General features: G+C 35.8%; 4 protein-coding genes across 8 annotated transcripts in view; 1 reads left to right on the top strand and 3 right to left on the bottom strand.

The window, feature by feature from the left end:
- Positions 1–1235: 1235 nt before the first annotated feature.
- On the bottom strand, positions 1236–4805 carry LOC110829840 (glutathione S-transferase C-terminal domain-containing protein homolog). The gene has a single exon (XM_022063993.2). The coding sequence runs from the start codon at positions 4803–4805 to the stop codon at positions 3042–3044; it is 1764 nt and encodes a 587-aa protein (XP_021919685.1). The 3' UTR covers positions 1236–3041.
- A 17-nt stretch (positions 4806–4822) lies between these two features.
- Positions 4823–8384, bottom strand: JTBR (jumping translocation breakpoint protein JTBR). Its single transcript, XM_022063998.2, has 4 exons — positions 8181–8384; positions 7276–7427; positions 6459–6555; positions 4823–5129 (listed from the first exon to the last, which is right to left on the bottom strand). The coding sequence occupies exons 1-4, from the start codon at positions 8234–8236 to the stop codon at positions 4967–4969; spliced, it is 468 nt and encodes a 155-aa protein (XP_021919690.1). The 5' UTR covers positions 8237–8384; the 3' UTR covers positions 4823–4966.
- Positions 8385–8653: 269 nt separating this feature from the next.
- On the top strand, positions 8654–13588 carry LOC110829844 (maspardin). Of its 2 annotated transcripts, XM_022063996.2 has the most exons (7): positions 8661–8945; positions 9401–9535; positions 10094–10199; positions 10481–10601; positions 11019–11127; positions 11771–12019; positions 13029–13588. In XM_022063996.2, exons 1-7 carry the CDS (start codon positions 8847–8849, stop codon positions 13089–13091), a joined length of 882 nt encoding a protein of 293 aa, XP_021919688.1. In that variant the 5' UTR covers positions 8661–8846; the 3' UTR covers positions 13092–13588. The 2 variants fall into 2 exon arrangements, with proteins under 2 accessions (XP_087200319.1, XP_021919688.1); XM_087344193.1 differs by lacking the exon at positions 11771–12019 and having other exon boundaries at positions 8654–8945.
- Positions 13589–14060: 472 nt separating this feature from the next.
- The window catches only part of Stoml2 (stomatin like 2), a 124813-nt gene continuing 119677 nt past the window's right edge, over positions 14061–19196 (bottom strand). For 3 of the 4 annotated variants that reach the window (XM_087344180.1, XM_087344178.1, XM_022063995.2), the window contains 8 exons: positions 18841–18963; positions 18284–18431; positions 17397–17517; positions 17171–17298; positions 16927–17082; positions 16531–16646; positions 15916–16044; positions 14061–14382 (listed from right to left, as the gene is read on the bottom strand). In XM_087344180.1, coding sequence (XP_087200306.1) covers positions 14227–14382; positions 15916–16044; positions 16531–16646; positions 16927–17082; positions 17171–17298; positions 17397–17517; positions 18284–18431; positions 18841–18906 — 1020 coding nt within the window. In that variant the 5' untranslated portion in view covers positions 18907–18963 and the 3' untranslated portion in view covers positions 14061–14226. The remainder of the gene's footprint in view (positions 14383–15915; positions 16045–16530; positions 16647–16926; positions 17083–17170; positions 17299–17396; positions 17518–18283; positions 18432–18840; positions 18964–19196) is intronic. The other variant, XM_087344181.1, reaches the window with a different exon arrangement.

Genomic DNA, 19196 nt, shown 5'->3' with positions numbered 1-19196 from the left:
AAACCTGAATGGTCATGAACTAACTATAAAAATATAAAATATTCACCGCGCTGAATATAAGAACATGGACGTCAGTTACAAATCTGAATAATCTATGAATAACCGAGGTCGCTCTTATCGACGTCGCATAAGACCATCAAACCTTACTTCACGAATAAGTTAAACCCTGAAGCTCAAGGCAGTACGTTACCACGAAAAGTTGATTTCTTACTAAGATGGTCACTCACCTAGTCAATAAATATGTCCGTCTTTTATGGTACATGAAAGTGTATTAACGTGATCACAATATCCTGAAATTGAGGATGTCAAATATAGTATATTCTTACACACACTACTCCCTAAAAATCCATTTTATTATTATCCATCTACTCATAGATCTCCAAAATGGTTACTTATTCCTTCGAAATTTTCAACCTAACAATCACGTCGTCTTTGTGCATGCTACATGGCTAACCAATATGATCTTCACCCTCCATTATTCTGTGGGCCTTGTTGTTCAGTTTCTCCTATGCGTAAGATTATTTGTTTCTGTGCTGTTAGTCCACTTTTGCTCTTCGCTTCCTGTATTTTTGATTTAATGACCCATGTAATTATCCTAGCGAGTGGACTAGAAGACGGAGTCAGATACCAATTTATTGTTTTGAAGCACTTAATGGAACCTCTTTCCCGTCTTTGAGACGATTGTCCAATAGTGCGTAAATATGTGAATAGATGTTACGAAGTTCGCGCGATATTGAGGTCTGGATAGAGTTTCCACGACCAAACTTTCTGTAAATTGTTCAGTCGATGGAAACTAGTTGTGAAGTTACTCAGGACCTGTAACCACTGCCTTTCAGTTAAGCTCTTCAATTTTGCAACAGATGCAGTCTAGTACATATTCAAATGAAAGATAATTCTACTTATCAGTCGAAACACCTACCAAATTTAGTTTTAAAGCAGACATGCCAGCGTCCCCGAGTAAAAACAAGTTACATATTTTTACTCTCAAACAGACAACTCTGCAAAATATTAAAAACTTAGTAAATAACGTAAGAATTAAAATTAGATAAGTAAAGATAGCATTAAACGTTACCGTGCCCTATTTCTCAAAGGTCCATTTTAATATTATCCTCCCACCTAAGCCTACGTCAACGCAGTGGTATAATCCCTTCAGACTTTCAACCAAAACTGTTTATGCATTTATCTTTACCACGCATGCTACATGCCCCAACCATCTCATGTACATACAGGTGTCACAAATTGGAATATTTTTATTATATCAAATTCAGTATACATTATAACAAGTAAAACTGATCAACACACTCAGATAAGAACACAAAATAAAATTCACGAAACAAATAATGACAAGACAAAACCTTGTTTACAGGTATCAACACATTAATACAGGGTGACAACATTCTAAAACGAGGACACCAACACATGTTGTGGTACATCAATTTTAATTTAAAATGAACAGTATTCACTTTAACTGCAAATAAAAATTACGAAACTGGTCTCAAACAGTTATGCTACCATATTACGCAGAATTAATTTCCAACATTCTTAAAAATAAAAGCTCTACAGGAATCAATTTTTGTTCTTCCGCAATTAAAGTCTATTTAATTTTAAAGCAATAATTTCATAAAAACCATACAATAAAAACTTCTTTTCCTCTACAGTCATTATCGAATCAATCAAACACATTTTTGAGTTCATAAACAATAAGAATAACAAATTCATATACTGGATTGTCAATTGTCTCCCAATGATTAACACCCCCCCCCCCCAAAAAAAAATTGAATATATTACAACAATTCTGGCCAGAAATCAAAAAGCCTATATTCCTACCAAATATTTTCAATCTTAAAATTCTCGTGCTGTTAATATTATTTTTAGACGATATGAAAGTGTATAATCCATTAATAAAATTCAAGATGGGGTCTTTGCTGCTGCCGCCATCATCAGGGCACCCTGATACTGGAGGTAGCAAAGATCTCTGATACGTCGGCAATCTTCTACCAGACTACGCAGCCCAACAACGCAGAAGACGGTCGTCTTCAGACTCAAAACCTCAAATCATACAAAATAAAATTCATTTTCTCTCACAGGTTAGTGTTTTGGGCTCGTGCGTGACCATACGACTGAATCCCACCCGAGTTCTCACTTCCCACATTACTATTCAGGTCCGACCTCTGAAACCCTGGGTGACAAGGCACAGAGGGGGAGAAGCTAATAAAAACCAGAAACGCAGCCAATCAGGAGGCAGCTGCTTGGCTAATTTACAAAAATATTTAATACTGTCACACCAGGAAATGAGTCTCTTGGACAATAAATCCCATAGGCATTTCCCCACCACTAAAATTAAGATTTCTGCACTCTTTAAGGTTTCAGAGCTGGGAACCAAAACACAATGAAGGTATAATCCCATTATTTGCAGAATATCTGATCGCCCCAAACTATAACTCGTATTAATTGAGCCATGCCTCATGGCTCGAAGTGGCTTATCTCCCCTCTCTAAGTTCTTTGGAGTTGGCGGCTTCGAGACCCTGATCAGACAGCAGGGCAGTAAAAACAGTCTGTGTGTGTCGGCCAGAGAGAGAACGACTCGAGGAAAAAGGCGGAAGGCAAGTCAGGGTGTGTGGGGGTTGAGTTGGGCATCTGGAGTCGCATACCCAGCCGGAGTTTGAGCCCTGAAATGTGTCTTGGTTCTGTTTATCTTATATTTAAATATTTTTCATTAAATAATATACTTTGATTATTCGAAGCAGTTTCATTTGGTTTTCTTTTGACTTTTCACCGCTTTAGCCTCCCCAAGCCGTACCACCTCCCGGCCTGGGAAGATCGTGGCCTCAGTAAAATAATCTGGCAATCTCCTTCTTGGGGGGGGTTCATAATATATAGTGAACGGTACTTTGAATTTTCAATTGCACAAAGAATTCTGCATAATATGTTTGGAGGTAAGTTGATCGGACGTACTGAAATCTGACAACCCAGGGTAATTTTACTTTCAGACACGCATTGAAGCATCGGTTAAATGGCAGCATCGAAACATGGAATCAAAATCACTGCCAATTTTTTGGTATCCCAACCAGCAAATTATTTTTTGGCGTACAAGTTTCTGGAATAAGTTTAGCGAGAGTTACCGAGTAACCAGCTTCTTTAGCCTGCAGACATCGGTCGGTGTCGATTATGCCCATGCATATCTTCCCCTGATCCGTTTTCACGTTGTGTTCATCGTGAGTCTGATCGGCCGAATGTCCCAACACCAGGTAATCGCGGACGGTCATTGCGGAATCTCGGAAAACCTGGCTACGCGGATATGTTAAGATGTGATTATTTTGAACCGAGCCATAACAACACGGACAGCAGATAAATACTGCATTCTGACTGATACATTGCTGGATCACCAGATCCGTCGCCACTCCACAAGCATGCAACGAAACACCTACGTCAAATTCCCCGCAGAAGTAATCAAGATTACACTGACAGAAAATCACGTTGGTTAATTTTAATTTCAAGACTCTCTTACGGGCTCTTACAAGAGACTCTTCTTTGTTTTCCAGCAGTATCAACTGGCATCGAGGCAACATGTAAGCGAGTATGATACCCAGATGCCCACTTCCTGAACAAAAATCTACTATGGTATGACCAGGCTTGGCTACTTTTAACACGGCTTTAGCCAGATTTTCAAGTTGCTGACCTTTCCTTTCGAGGCGAAACGGTGGCAAGTGACCTCCTTCTGGGTGCGCTTCATACGGCATCGCACCCCAGTCAAATTCTAGCTCACAACCGAATGGATATCGCTGCCAGTCAACCATTACTCCCAATTCCTTGACCATTTTTAACGAGGTCTCCACATCCGCCTGCCTCGTAAATATGCGATTCCTCGGCTTGTATCTCTTCGGATCGCTCTTATACAAGCTCTGGTTAGGAACGGCAGGCAATATGTATTTCACGTAAAGATCATCCACTATTTTTCTTGGAATATCCATGATGATATCAATCGATTCTTCTACTCCATCTTGTAATTTTACAAGCTCGTACCATTGCAGTGTTAAAGGGAGAGATGGCTGCAAGTACACGCTACGAACAGTACGCAAGATTACGTGCATGCAAGGGAAGAGTATGACATCTGCGAGTGTCATCACTGGTCCCTCAGCGAAACAGTGGTCCAATTCAATTTCCACATTCCCACTATGCTTTCCTTCCTTGATACTCTGTCCCCCTTGTTTCAACTTTAAATGTGCAGTACCTTTAGAATTAACATAATCTTTGTTCTGCTTATGAATGTTATGAATACGTAATGATTGGCTCATATGAATTTCAAAACGTGCCACATCTTCTGGAAGTGTCACTAAAACAGGAACGAAGTCCTTGGTCATCAGGTTCTTCACGGTGTTTATCACGTCTACTTCGCAGAACCGCGTCCATAGAGACGACTCGGCACATGCCATGAGACAGCCCTGTCGGAATCCCAAAAGCGAACGACACCGGTGTCCCGAAGACTGTGCCGTGGCGTCTTTTACGACCTGCCGCAGCACGGCGCACAGACCGGCAACACATGTGGTACCATCTCCTACTATCATTACCGGCAACTGACATATTCTGGCAACATCTATAAGATCCTCTTCCTTAATTAATTCAAAAGTAAAATCTGTGACCTTCGCATTAAACGAAGGTTTACAGTCAGGCTTCAGTACAAATATCAAATAACTTGAATAATGTCTGCAAAATTTCAGAGTAAATAACGTAACAAGTGTCTCTAACGGAACTGCAACAATACCTCCCACTGGTTCCGATAATACTTGTACATATAATTCATCCATACTTGATACTTTTCAAGTTCAGTGTCACAGGGAAGTAAGTCACAATGCATGTAACTATAAATATTTTCTTCTTTCACAATTACTTTCCTTAACGTCTGCAATATTAAGAGACAGACGTAAGAAAAATCTGCGCAATTTCTAAACCACTTCCAAGTACCAGTTTAAACACCACTGGCTAACTGTCTCTGAATTCGTCTCAACATTCGGTGGTCCAAAATTTTTTGGCGCGCAAAAACAAAGGTTGTAGAAATGACACCCACGACAAACACCGACCCTTCAAAAATCCAGAATTTGCGTTCTTCCAACCACGTCACCTTATCACAACTGAAAACAAAAACCTTTTACTAGAATACAGCAATACTACAATTATATTTCTCCATTTACCAATGGACTGATCAAATATACAACTGATTTTCCTCTCCATTAGAATAAAGTCCACTGGGATACTTTTGCTCCACTATGTCATGACACTATTAAAAGCTTTATATACAGGGTGGGTGGGAAGTAAGTAGGCATTGACAAATGGTTATAACCCCTATATTTCCAATGTATAGCGCTTATTTAATGCCTACTTACTTCCCACCCACCCTGTACTTGTAAGATCAGACACAGAATTTTCTAAAGTACTTCTATGGGCTCCTTACATTGTCAGATTCATTTGTAATTGAATCATCCACTTTAACGTGCGTTTGCTCACTAAAATCCCTCTAAAATTTGCAAAAGAACAAAAATATCTACAATATTCACATACATTCATACAATTAAAAAATAACGTGATAACACTTTCATTAGAATCATTTCCACTAATTCAGACTCGGAACATTGGTCACAAAACTGAAGGAGTAACTGTTAAGGGCATAATTTATGTTCTCACATTTTGTAAATTTAGATATAATCCGTTTTTGCACTGAGTGATTAAAAATCTTGATAAAAAAATGTTTATCAAGTTCATATCCTTGGAACTGCTTTGCGAAGATCGCATCAACAGATGATGTTTAGGTTTCATATTATTGTACATCCGACGTAACAAAATCTAATTACAATTATGAATGTAAGATTTGAGGTTTTCACAGCGGTGAGTATGAAGATTTCCGTCTTCTGGGTTGTTGCGCCGTGTAGTCTGGTCGATGCCAATTGGCACATTCATCGCCCTGATGACGGAGGCAGTATGACCTCTGAAACGTTGGTTAACATCGACCAGACTACACAGCGCAACAACCCAGAAGACAGAAATCTTCATACTCATCGCCCTGATGATGGAGGCAGTATGACCTCTGAAACGTTGGTTAACATCGACCAGACTACACAGCGCAACAACCCAGAAGACAGAAATCTACAATTATGAACATTTTGCTACTGTACAGGACACCTGAAATATTTCTCTGACAAAAGCTAGAATACGTTAAAGAAAATAAAATAAAATAAAATATCAAACTCTATTATACAAAGAAAGAACGTCAAAATATGAAGGACACATATTTCAAAGACAAGAAGAAATATGATAATCACATATTACTCGGACACTCCTAACTAAAAAAACTCGCTCTTCTAGTGATCTGAAAATCGCAATCGGCTTGAAGAAAACAAAATCTTTCAACACCGGATACATCCCACGATATCAAATCAAATACAAAAATTACTTGTTGGACGTACCTTCTGCTTACAACTTTCCCAGATGACTTACAGAACAAAGTTTCTTTGAAATGCGTAGCAACGCACACACCGACACTTTTACTCGTAATTTCAAAATCTGCAAACAGATAATAACATAATGCACAAACAAAACAAATCCATGGGGTTAAAAAAAATAAGACACTTTCTCGGCAGTTTAATCCTAATGCAAATCCTATTTCAAAATGTATTGATAACATTTTACAAACCCTTAATATCTCCTTCTTATGGGCAAAGTGGCCATCAAGCTAAAAATTATAAAACAGGTACGAAGCGGAAAATGCTCTGTACTCCGAGAGTTCCAATTGATATGTGTACGTCATGCACCGCCACTCAGACCTCAGAAATTATGAGATTTTGGCACAAGTACGGTTATGACATTCTTCTGGAACCTTCCAAAGCTTAAATATCGCAGTAAGTTGTCATCTTTAATCTCTGAAATGCCCGCATTTACATTATACCATTACTCAGAAACAGGATCCGTATCGGCACAACTAAATTTGTTCATAATCTAAGTAAATTAACATACATTCATTATAAAACCAATAATTAAATGTCAGACCATAAGTGCTGAAAACTGTTAATTTAAATCAAGTAACAAATGAAGAAGCATATGCATCAAGATGCCACCACACATAATAACTTGAAAGTATAATGATTTTATTTAAAACAGAAACAAACTTGAGGCCTATAACTTATATTTGTGAAAAAAATGATTATTAATTAATTGTACGCTCATCCAATGCCCATAATGAGTTCAAACTTCAATGACCAAAATGACCCTCCAGTGTCCTCTTACCAGTACAAGGATGGCATGGTTGTACAGTCTCAATATCTTCACGCAACCAGCAATTATTATCATTACTTGAATTCTTTCCTACTGCTCCAACATGATTTTTACCATTCCCTGCAGTCCAGTGACTTTCCACAATCAGAACAAGCAATGTCAATCTGTAATAAAGAATCTTGTTTTAAGCTCCACACTACACAAAATACACTTAATGTGTTTCAGATTCAATAACAAATTTGCTCATTTTTGTTAAATGTAAACCTGTTTGCAGTATTTTTAAAAAAAACCAGTATAAAGTTTAAATAAACTACCCTCATATACAACACAGCAATCCATAAGCAGATAAAATGGAGAAATGTGGCCTGAAGTCTCCTTCAACAGGTGAAAAATGGCAGGGTGATTTTTAATCTCATAATTCTCCTTTCTTAAATGTTATTTTGTTGTTAGGGTGCATTCTGCAGTTTAGAAAAATTCATGCAATACCTTCAAAGATTCCTTTTGTTTTCAAAGCCATATCAATCACGGAGGTTAAATGATGTAAAATAAAAAACAATGACGAAATTATAATTATAAATGGTGAGCAAGGAGCCATGTAAAAATAGGTAATGGCATACATGCCTGCAACTAACACAATATAATTAAAACGTCTGCAAAATCAATGTTTACGTACAAAATGTGCAGAAGCTAACAAAATTAACTTCTCAAACTATTCCTAGCTGGAATCAAAAACCACCCTGGACCGTATTTTGTTGCAGAGTCCAAACCGTACCCTGAACTTTAGTCGATTACCAATGCAATTATTACATATACTATTTAATCTTAAATGTAAATAATACGTGGTTTTGATGTGATTTACATACTATAATGCTCCTTAACTGAATATATACTATTCTACACTAAATCAATTTACTTGCCCTCCTAGAAACGTGATAGCCAAAATCATTCGCCTTTTCGTGCAAGATTCTATCATTTTATATATCACAAGTGCATAAACATTCACAAATATGACATACACATCTAAATAACTCTAAGAATTTGCCCTATCACTTGCAGAGTCGCCATAACACTGACAAGTTAAATTAACAAAACACGGCGTGTCTTAAACGAAAATTCGTATTGCCAACAAAATAATACAAAAGCCTGCACATTGCGATAAACTGTTGATGATGGAATTACTTCTTCAGTAAAACACTTAATTTTTCTGACATTTAACATCTTCTGCCACCAGGGTGTAGCACATTACAGGGAATTCGAGATCACAGATTGCTATGAGAGAATATCATCGATAACGATTTCAAAGTTATCAGAATGAACCTCAGATCTTGACACAGCAACCACCACGATAATGATGATTATGTTTATGAAAGCTTATTCACACCTGGTGGTAGAAGCAGTAATTAGAAAGTGACATGAATTGTACAGTATCTGTGAGCTTTCAAGTTTTTTTCGTATTTTGTTGTCGGTTGCAGTCGTTTATGGTTACGACCAAAACAAGCAGAAAGGAAGTGATGTAGTTTATGTATTTACTGTTGTGTATTATTACAAATTTAATTTCGTTGTATTCTTATTATTGCTAGACAATGAGTTACGTTAGCGAATTATCTCAGTCTCAGGAGTATCTAAGTTTTCGCAGTAGCATACCCCTAAGGAGAATAGTAGTCGATGCTGAGGGTTCAAAGGTTCGTAGAGTACAATAAAATAAGTAAATAACAATTAACTAGCTGTCATTGACACGTTCTGTAATTTTTACTACAAATGTATGCAACATGAGGTTTTGTGTACGTGTCTATAATGTATAGAATACTGAAACAGCTTAGGAGTACAATGTAAAAATTAATGGTTCTGTTGCCTTTATTAATAACATTAACGAAAGATTTCCATCGTAGTAGGTGTACACATGGATTACAGTCAAAATTTTGAGCGTAGGTGTAATGAAAATTATTTCCAAAAATATTCTGCAGCATGGGAGTATGATAGCAGGGTACATGTGATAGGTAATGAGATTTTGACAGGTGACATGACAGCTATAATAATATACATAATACAACATATGTCACAGTTGCTGTATTACTGTTTGCCTTTGAAACTGTGGTGTAGTGGCATGAATATTGTTTTGAAACTTTTATTTTTACAGGGATGGAAACTTTATGATTCTGGGCCAAAAAGTGTGAAAGTTCCTCTGGTGTGCCTGCCTCCTGTTAGTGGAACAGCTGAGGTGTTCTTCAAACAAATACTTGCACTCAATGCTAAAGGAATCAGAGTTATAGCTGTAAGGAACCACCACAATATTAACTTGTCCAAGTGAGGAGCCAATATAGCTCATTCAGTACAGTCATCAGGCTGTGGGCTGGATGTTCAGGGTTTCTATGGGAGATAAGATGAAAAATCACTCCAAAAATTACAACGAAGAAGACGAGACATCGTACCTATGACTGTGCTTATATTCTGGGTAGAGTCAGTGAATCAAAAGCAAAAATTACAGGATGAAACTAAATGAAAGACCATGTTCCAAAATAATCAAGTGATAAAATCACAGCATGGAAACTACAAGAAGCTAATGGACAGGATATGACACCAAACTCAACAAAGTATAGTAGGAAAAAGAAAACTCAAGCTGACAAGACGTGCTACGTACCAATAAGGACTTTTCAACAGAGAGGACAATTGCAAATAGATTATCAGATTCTTACACATAAAAAACTCAGAATCCTTCTATGAAAAACAGAATTAAATTGGTAGTGGTTGGTCAGATGGGATATACCATGTAGTACATCTGTTTACATATTTTTGTCTACATGATACATAACCATTTTTCCTCTTTTCACAGGCAGAACATCCTGTGTACTGGACTGTTAAAGAATTTTGTGAAGGCTTCAGAAAGCTCCTGGATTATTTGGGGTTGCATAAAGTGCATTTATTTGGAGCATCTTTGGGTAAAATATACTTTTGCATATATATCCACTCCTTATGTTTGTTTTGAAACACTCATGGTTATAGTATCATACATGTTAGTGATTCTGAAATAGTTCTTTCCTCACTCGTGAGTTTCAGTAGCTGACATTGCGTGTGTACGTGCTTATTTACTGAACACCTATATCAATAAGATAATATTAAATAATATTAGTAGGATATTATACTACTGACAGTTTTGTTAGAATGAGGTCAAGAAGTAAAACTGACATAAAGAAAATGAAAACTGTAATTCTTATTTTAGGTGGATTTTTGGCTCAGAAATTTGCAGAATCAACAGTAAATTGTCCGAGAGTTGCCTCACTGGTATTATGCAATACGTTCACCGATACATCTGTGTTCAATTATACTGATTCTGCAGCACTGTAAGTAAATTATCATATAATCGATTATCATGACACTGTAACTAAATTTAGAAAACTCAATGCTGCATTTCACTTTCATCCGATTTTCTGAATTGCATTCGCTGCTGTGTATGTACATATATGACCACTTTTTGTTTATGAATTACGTAACTAGAGGACGGCACGCATCGTGAAGTGAAAAATGGATAACTTGAAGTTTGGCACCGTCAGAAACAAATTGAAATGTTCAGACAAATATTGAGGTTATGGTCTACAAACTTTTGCTGTGTGATTTTTGTCAAAGTGACCTCCCTAGGATTACCAGACAATCCCAGGACCCTTCTTTTGATTCAGGCCAGGGTACTATGCATTTGAGGGCGTAGTATCGTTCAGACCTTTTTTTTTAATTAGTCACGTTATGGTATCTCATCTTTATAGGTTCTGGATGCTGCCTTCACTAGTACTGAAGAAAATGGTTATGGGAAATTTTACTGCATTTCAAGTCGATAGTAGAATTGCAGATTCAATAGACTTCATGGTCGAAAGAGTGAGTATCCGTTGATGTGAGACAGAATTTCTTTTTGACCCCAAAGGTTTCGAACATTCATAATTATTTTTGTAAAGATGAATTTAACATTTTTGCCGTAAATACGTCTATATAGAAGGGCCATTCCGCAAAAAAGTGTTATGAAAAAGTGTAAGGAAAAAGTGACAGAAAAATGTGTAATATCCGTATCAACAAATCGACAACAATGTGTAAATATGGACCAACAACAATGGTCAGCTTGCATGCATTATTATGTTACCTAGGAAACGTTATCTGTTTACTCAGCATTGTTGTGTTACATTACTGCCGTCAACAATCCGCTCTCGTAACAGGATGGATGACATTGAAGATAACATTACATTACTTTACTTTACATTAAATTACATTACATTACAGAGACGTAAACATAATTTAAATACAGACGTATTTACGTCAAATTCTCCGGAACCACGGTTCCACTGTAACTTTTATGCTGACTTAGGGAAGAAGACATACCAGAAACATTAAATTCAATATTTAATAAATTATGAATGAAGTACAGTGTTACGTATTTCCCAAGCTGTCACAGCTTCATTCTCCCCTACACAGATACTGCTGTCTCAGTGGTCCATTACTTTACATTTTACGTACATTTTATTTACAGCTTGAAAGTTTGAATCAGAAAGAATTGGCCTCGAGACTAACGGTAAATTGCGTTAGCTGCTATGTTGAGCCGCAAAAGTTGCATGGACTTACCGTCACCATTCTGGATGTGTTTGATGATTATGCACTGTCTAATGCTGTCCGAGAGGAAATGTACAAGTGTTACCCCTCGGCAAAACTGGCGCATCTAAAGTCTGGCGGCAATTTTCCGTACCTAAGTCGAAGTGATGAAGTCAACCTTCATTTGCAAGTAAGTGTTCTGAACACTGTTAAACTTGAAGTATTTGAATGAACAGTTGATGCAGTTTGAGACAATCATTTTATTTGCGTAAAATATTATTTTAATTTCTAGTCTTTCATAAAAATTCCTTTCTAAAACTAATATTTAACTGTGCGCATTAAGGTTATATAGATTAACAGTTAAAACTGAAATAAAGGAATATGTATCGGTTAGGCAGGTTGCTAAATGGCTATGTAACATACATATTTACTCACAAAAGTGTCAAAAATTTTAAAGTACAAACTTATTCCAGAATGGTGATTGTCACTAAATGTCTTACAGAAATTGTCGTTGATATTCCTGGAACCAGATAGTCTGGAAATATATATTGAACATGAGGTTCATAATTAATGTTCATTTGCACTTGCACATAATTTATCTTTGTATTTAATGTGTTAACACCAACTATACATCTTGTAGGTAGGTCAAGGTGTATTAATCCAACGTACTCTAATTTTAATGTAGCGGTAGCATAGCTACTGGTAGGGCCTCCCTAGCCAGATTGGTCGAGGGGAAGAGGTCAAACTAAGACAGGTACCCTGGTCCTCCAGGTTGGGGGTTGGTCGCAAGGCTAACAACCTTGCACCGTAAAAAGGAAGATGTTTCGAAACCTCGATCAAAGCCTCAGACAGACGGACCTAAAAGAGGACCGAATGGAAGAGGATAATTGAGGAGGCCATGGACCGAATACGGACCGGAGAGCCATAGAAAAAGAAGAAGTATTATCATGTGCATTGCCTTGTATAAATTAACTGTACTTTTTCTGAGAAAAGTAGGTCGATAATGTGAGTTTTCTTGCACAATTAGTTGCATCAGTATTGGTGGGACTTCATTATATTAATTTATGTAAAAGTTTTTGGATTTTGATGTATTACGTGACTTTTCTAATTACCCCATACAGGTAAGTGGAATTTTGTCGATTTTCTGAGAATAAGACTGTCCTTCAAAGTTAATATTATGTTTTTTATCTCTATTTTAGATTCATTTGCGAACGTTTGAAGGAACGGGTCTCAGTGCTTCAGAATCAGGGCAACAGGAATGAAGATTTGCTATACCAAAGGAAAAATACATAAAAAATCTTGAGATGATGATGAAAATCACTTTACACTGGAACTTTTCCATGAATGTGTGTGCAGCATATATGTATTTATATATTTTTGTAATTAAAACATGAAAGTAAGATACTTATGAAGTAACACTGCTCAATATTTTGTAAAGGCCTATCTATATGTATTTGAAATGTATTTATATATTATGAACATGGAAAGTTGAAGATAACTTAGTTTAGGTAGTGATATAATGTGCTTCCACAGTGATCTATACTTCTGATTATCAGCATTTAATGTGTAAGAAACAACGGTGATGATTTTTGTCATATTATTGTGAACGTTTACAAGTTTTGTAAAGGGACCATTTTGTAAATGTCTCATTGCGAGGATAGTAAGTATTTTACATAATTTTGAAGCTTGTGATTTGCAGATTTTCAGACATAAAATATTAATAAAATTTGTACATAGGATAATAAAGTAAATACTTTAATATTGGAGGTTTATTTGCCAAACTTTCTCCAAGAACCGTAAAAAATACATAATTAGTACAAATAAAGTTAGATAAACATTTCCTTATTATGAAGGTCCATTTTTTAACTGACCTTTCACCAGAGCTACTTACACGAGTTTGGGGCATGACTGCATAATGATTAACATATATGGTTTAAAGTGCAATGTAGAGGTACAGGCTGAGAGTTTAGAACTTTACCTGGCCGATCCCAGCCCAAAATTTATATTTAATTAAATTCAAAGTACTGACCCTACTTTCTTTCAGCTAAATCTGATATAGTGTTATTTTCAAAACTGTAATACTGATGTAAGGAAGTTCAGGCTTCTCGATTCTCACTGACTACAGAACGCTGATTTTTTCAGACACACTTCATCTTATGATGGATGAAATAATTTCCCTGTAACACATGTATGTGAAGGTCCTGGGTATTGTAAATCACATCTTCAAACCATAGCGTTAAATGGACTTCAGTTTCCACATTTATTACTTTAAAAGGCATTGTGACACACATTTACTCCAACAGCTTATACAAACATCATGTAATGTAGTTTATCATGGAAATTTTTTGACTCGGATGCTCTTGATTCATCATGTATGGTATATTCCACAAAATATTTTTAGTTTATCACTTTATCAAAATCAGAATGGTTTGCTGATTTTGGCTTTATTTTTTTAAGTTCATCTTCTTCATCACTGAAATATTCTGCACTTTTTTCAATCCTTGATGAGAGAACATCATTGTTCTTTGAAAGCTGATTATACACGGCCATTGCCTGCATAAATGACCAAAGTATTTTGTGAAGAAGGTAATAAAAATAGATAATATGTATGTCAATTCACATAAATATGTGGTAATGAAAATAGATAGAAGACAGATGACATGGAAAAGATAAAATGTAATAAACAAGTACATAAATGAAGTTATATAGTGGCAAATGGAAATACTAACGAAGAAACTAGTAAAATAATGGGAGGAAAGATGTGACTTTTAAGAAGTATCAGGAGCTGGGGTAGTTAAGTCAATATAACGACTATGGACTGGACGGCAGGGGTTCGATCCCCGACGGGGGCAGAGAATCTGACCACTCATCCCTATCTAGTTCTGAGGTTAAGAATAAGCAGGAGCTACACCTCATCTCTCCCCCAAAGTGCCTAGATGCCATATAGCAGAACAGCTTTACTTTCACTTTTCTCTTATAAGAAAACCCAAAAGAGATAGAATAAAGCTGAAAAAAGTTATACAGAATCCAAAGTTAAACACCTGAAGACAAAATGAAAAATAATAGACAACATTAAGAACTAAAAATATTATATATCATAAATGTCACAAGCATACCTCTAACTTTCAAAGATGATAAATGAAGAAAGATATGCAAACATAACAATTATGGTGCTTTCCCATAGTCTAACCCTTGACCTTGAATATTTATATACAATAATAAAAACCAGTGCAGACAAGGTTGGTGTAAAATCTCCCTCTGGCATCAAATGAGAAGGATATAATGCAAATCTCAAGTTATTGTGTAAGAATATTTGATAAAGATGGACGTTCTCCTTTAACAGGTGTTCTAGCACATACTCAATACAACACAGTATCTTAAAAGTTAGCCATACAGCAGCATTAATGACATTCTGAATATGTGAAATGCAAAAGTTACGATGTATGGGTCTGTCATACTGAGTACATTGGACAGCACTGAGGGTTTCAGACCAGACTAAGAAAATTAATTCACTGAACAACCTACATTCCCTTGTCCTAATGAAAGGGCACCACTTTTAAAAACTGTAGAAAGACAGAAGCTATAAATCTTATGAGCACACTTTAAATTTGGAAATCTACTGGAGACAAGATCAACTAACCAAAAAGCATTTGCATATCCGGAGCATATTTTAATATGGATTTTATTCTTGACATTTCTGAGCTATGGAACAAAACCATCTGATTTTCATTAGATTCATCCAAATAAGAACTTATAGATTGTTACACAAATAACAAATCATCAAACCAACTAACACTGAAAAGTATAAATTAATGTTGCAATCTGTAAACATGTAATGTAACGCACACTAGTGATCATCACAAAATATCAATAATGATAAAAACTAGTAATGAATATGGGTACTTGTGGGTTATCGGGACACATCTCTTTAAAAATATAATAATTTGTCATTTATTGAAATAAAATATAATAACTTTCAAGTATATGTCATTTATCCACATACATTAACCTAACCTAAGCTAACCTAACCTATTTTTAAAGCGATGTGTCCCGATAACCCACAAGTACCTGAATATGTATTCTTACCTGAGTAACAGCACTTGTGACATCCCCAACATTATTTGGCAAAATAAGAGTGTTGCCTTTCTGGGCCAGCTTTTGGAATGCGTGCACATACAATTCAGCCACATTAAGGGACGCTGCATTCTGTCCATCCTACAATCAATAAACAAGCAAAGTTGTGTGAATAATCAAGTTTTGAAACTCAGACTGCATCATAAAATTTCTGTTAAGAACTTTCTCTTTAACAGGGTTTCACCTGCAACAACAAAACGTTATCACCAATTAATGATAAATAATATGGTTAACCCTTTGAAGCCAAAGCTTGTCTAAGTGAAATTTAAAAATTTGGCCCACACAGCGAAGAAAACACAACACTTCACCAATACAAAGATAAATTGGTTAATGCTGTTTAAGCAAATAATACCTGATCACAGCGAGAATAAAAAAAAATGCAGAGGTAACAACTGTTAAAGCAGTTACCATTCAGCTCTTCTGGGTTAAATATATGAAAATGTTCCTGATGATGGTATAATAAAGAAACTGAAATTCAATGTTATAAATATACAATATGATCGTACATAGTAAAAATTTGGCATACACCGATGACACATTACGTTCTGGAAAGATTAAGATAAGTACCTTAGTCTTGAGTGGTCTTGCCACCAGCTCCAGACCCTTGGCTCGGGCTTCAGCTATGGCCAACATCGCCTGCGCTTCTCCACTAGCCCTGTTTATCTGTTCTTGCCGTTCAGCCTCTAAAATACAAACAATAATAAGGATAAGAATGAATTTTTCATGCAACTCCAATTGTCTACCTATGTTACACATATAACAAGTAACTACTGCTGTCAGCATAACAGACTATTTCAAGTTAATGGCGTATAATGTTCATAAGCAGGAAGTGAAAAAGGAATTTTTAGTTTAATGAAACTTTACACGATTATAAAGTGTACTTCTGTTATTTTTAACCTTGTAAGACTAACTTCAGACAACCCACATAATGTGGGCATCTCTTCGGAAGAAGATAAAACTAACCAGATGCTAATATCCTTGCTTGACGTTTCCCTTCAGCTACATTAATGTCTGCTTCTCGCACACCCTCAGATTCCAATATGGCTGCCCGTTTTTTCCTTTCTGCTTCTACTTGCATTTGCATAGCCTCCTGCACACGACTTGGCAGTTTGATGTCTCCTAGAATAGAATGACGAACACATTTTATGTGTCATTATAAGTACACATAGTTGGCCAAACAGCGCCATGATTTTAATTCTGTACTTACGTATTTCATATCGGAGGCACGTAATTCCCCAAGCTTCGCTTGCTTTGTTAATAGATTCTACAATCGATACATTTAGGCTCTCTCTTTCCCTGAAGACTTTATCAAGTGAGATTTTACCCAATTCAGATCTATGAAAAAACAAGAAAAAACCTCACAGATTTATTAAGTAAAACTGATTAGATGATCACATAAAAGAAGTATGGTCCATGAAGCATTCCTTATATACCTCATCGTCGTTTGTGCAAGCTGTGTGATTGCAAATTCCGGATCTTCTACGCCATAACTTGCTAAATACGGGTCAAGAATCCTCAGGTACAACACTCCATCTATACTTAATGTGACATTGTCTGTAACAATACATGAACCGTCAAGTTAACATATAATGTTAGTGTGCCAGCAACCTAGCGCAGATTAGTACACAAATACTTTGCATAGAATGTCTAAGTCTATCCACTGTTTGTTTCTTGCATAGTTTTCTCATAGTTCTCATAGAACTGGGGGTCAAACAACATGTTTAATGTTATAACTAATGAAATGTGTAACGAAATTAAATATAAAATACAACAAAGAGATGTAAAAAGTTTTATATATGCAGATCATATCATATCATTGCATGATGGTGAGAAGGAAAATTATATAAGACCAAGCTAATGGGAAAGATTAAGCGAGGAAAACGTAATTCGTATGAATTTCCACTTGCTTCTGATTATGGGTATACTTAGATAATTTTTAATTTGAACTCGTGGCAACTCTCAACAGTTCCTATGGTGGCATAATTTTAGACCACACAAACAATGAGACTGCAGGTCCAATTACTTCTTTCAATCAGAATTATTCTTTGTATTTTTCTGTGTTGGGCCGTCAACGGTAAAGTACTTGTGATGATCTAAGAATTTTCTTTATATAAGATCAGGAAACCTCTGTGGCATAGGGGATCCTGGGTTGAATTTCCAAAGAGAATACAATCTATTATTATAAGGATTTTATAATGTAAGCCTTTGATGTTAGTAAAGTAAATTTAAAAACTGCTAAGATTACCAGCTTCACTGAAATATAAAAAAAAATACATTGATTATGAAATATGAAGACCTTCCTCAGATTTTTAGCACTTGCCTGAAGTGATTGCGCTTTGTTTTGGTACGTCAATGGCAATTTCCTTAAGACTTTGAACATACTTCACTTCATCTACAATTGGTAACAAGATGTTCAAGCCAGGTTCAAGTATCCGGTGAAATTTTCCCATTCGTTCAACAATCCATGCCTAATCACACAGGTAAAAATACAAATAATATAATTTGTAGTGGACAACACAGAAACATTTCAAACAAACTAAGACATCCACAATGCAAGTACAAGATAAAGATATGTCCTAAACACTAACCTTAGTAAAAAACAAAAAGGAGTTTACTATACTGGAATTAAGTTATTCGGTAATCTTCCCACTATAAAAAGTCTGAATCACAAAATAAAGAAGTTTAAGTCAGCAATAAAAGATCATCTCCTATCTCACTACTTCACAGAAGAATTTAACTCAACTAAAAATTCTCAGCTATTATAAATACAACCAACAGTGATGATGCTCTCCTATGTATTTTTTTTTTGTAATACTGTAGTTGACTTTTGGTACTTTACTCATTTACTAAGAGCAATACAAAAACATTTATATTTACCTCTTGTTGAGGAACAAACATGATTATAGTGTTGATAGGAGTAGATGCCTTCTCTCTAACAGACATTAATTGTCCACATATCAGAGGTTTGTGATCCACGAAACCAATAGCAGGAACTCTATTCTGGTGAATAAATACAATTTAATGCTTAAAATAAATTATAATTTTTCAGCCCTGAATAAAAAATTGCCATCCAAGGTATGACTCAAATGTTTCACTTATTGCAGAAATCATACACCATTTCAAACATCATTTCTTAATCCTTGTTAGGCATTCTTAGAGTTATTCTTATTGTTATTTGCTATCATGTGAACACTCTAGTCAACAATTGTGTGCAGTTGCAATCAAATAACAAC

Source organism: Zootermopsis nevadensis, unplaced genomic scaffold, assembly GCF_977971745.1.
Source record: "Zootermopsis nevadensis isolate Lab colony 2312 unplaced genomic scaffold, Znev_1.0 Znev_ptg000007l, whole genome shotgun sequence".
Classification (NCBI taxonomy): Eukaryota; Metazoa; Arthropoda; class Insecta; order Blattodea; family Termopsidae; genus Zootermopsis; species Zootermopsis nevadensis.
The sequence above is the reverse complement of the archived record's forward strand: the minus strand, read 5'-3'. Positions and strand labels throughout refer to the sequence as shown.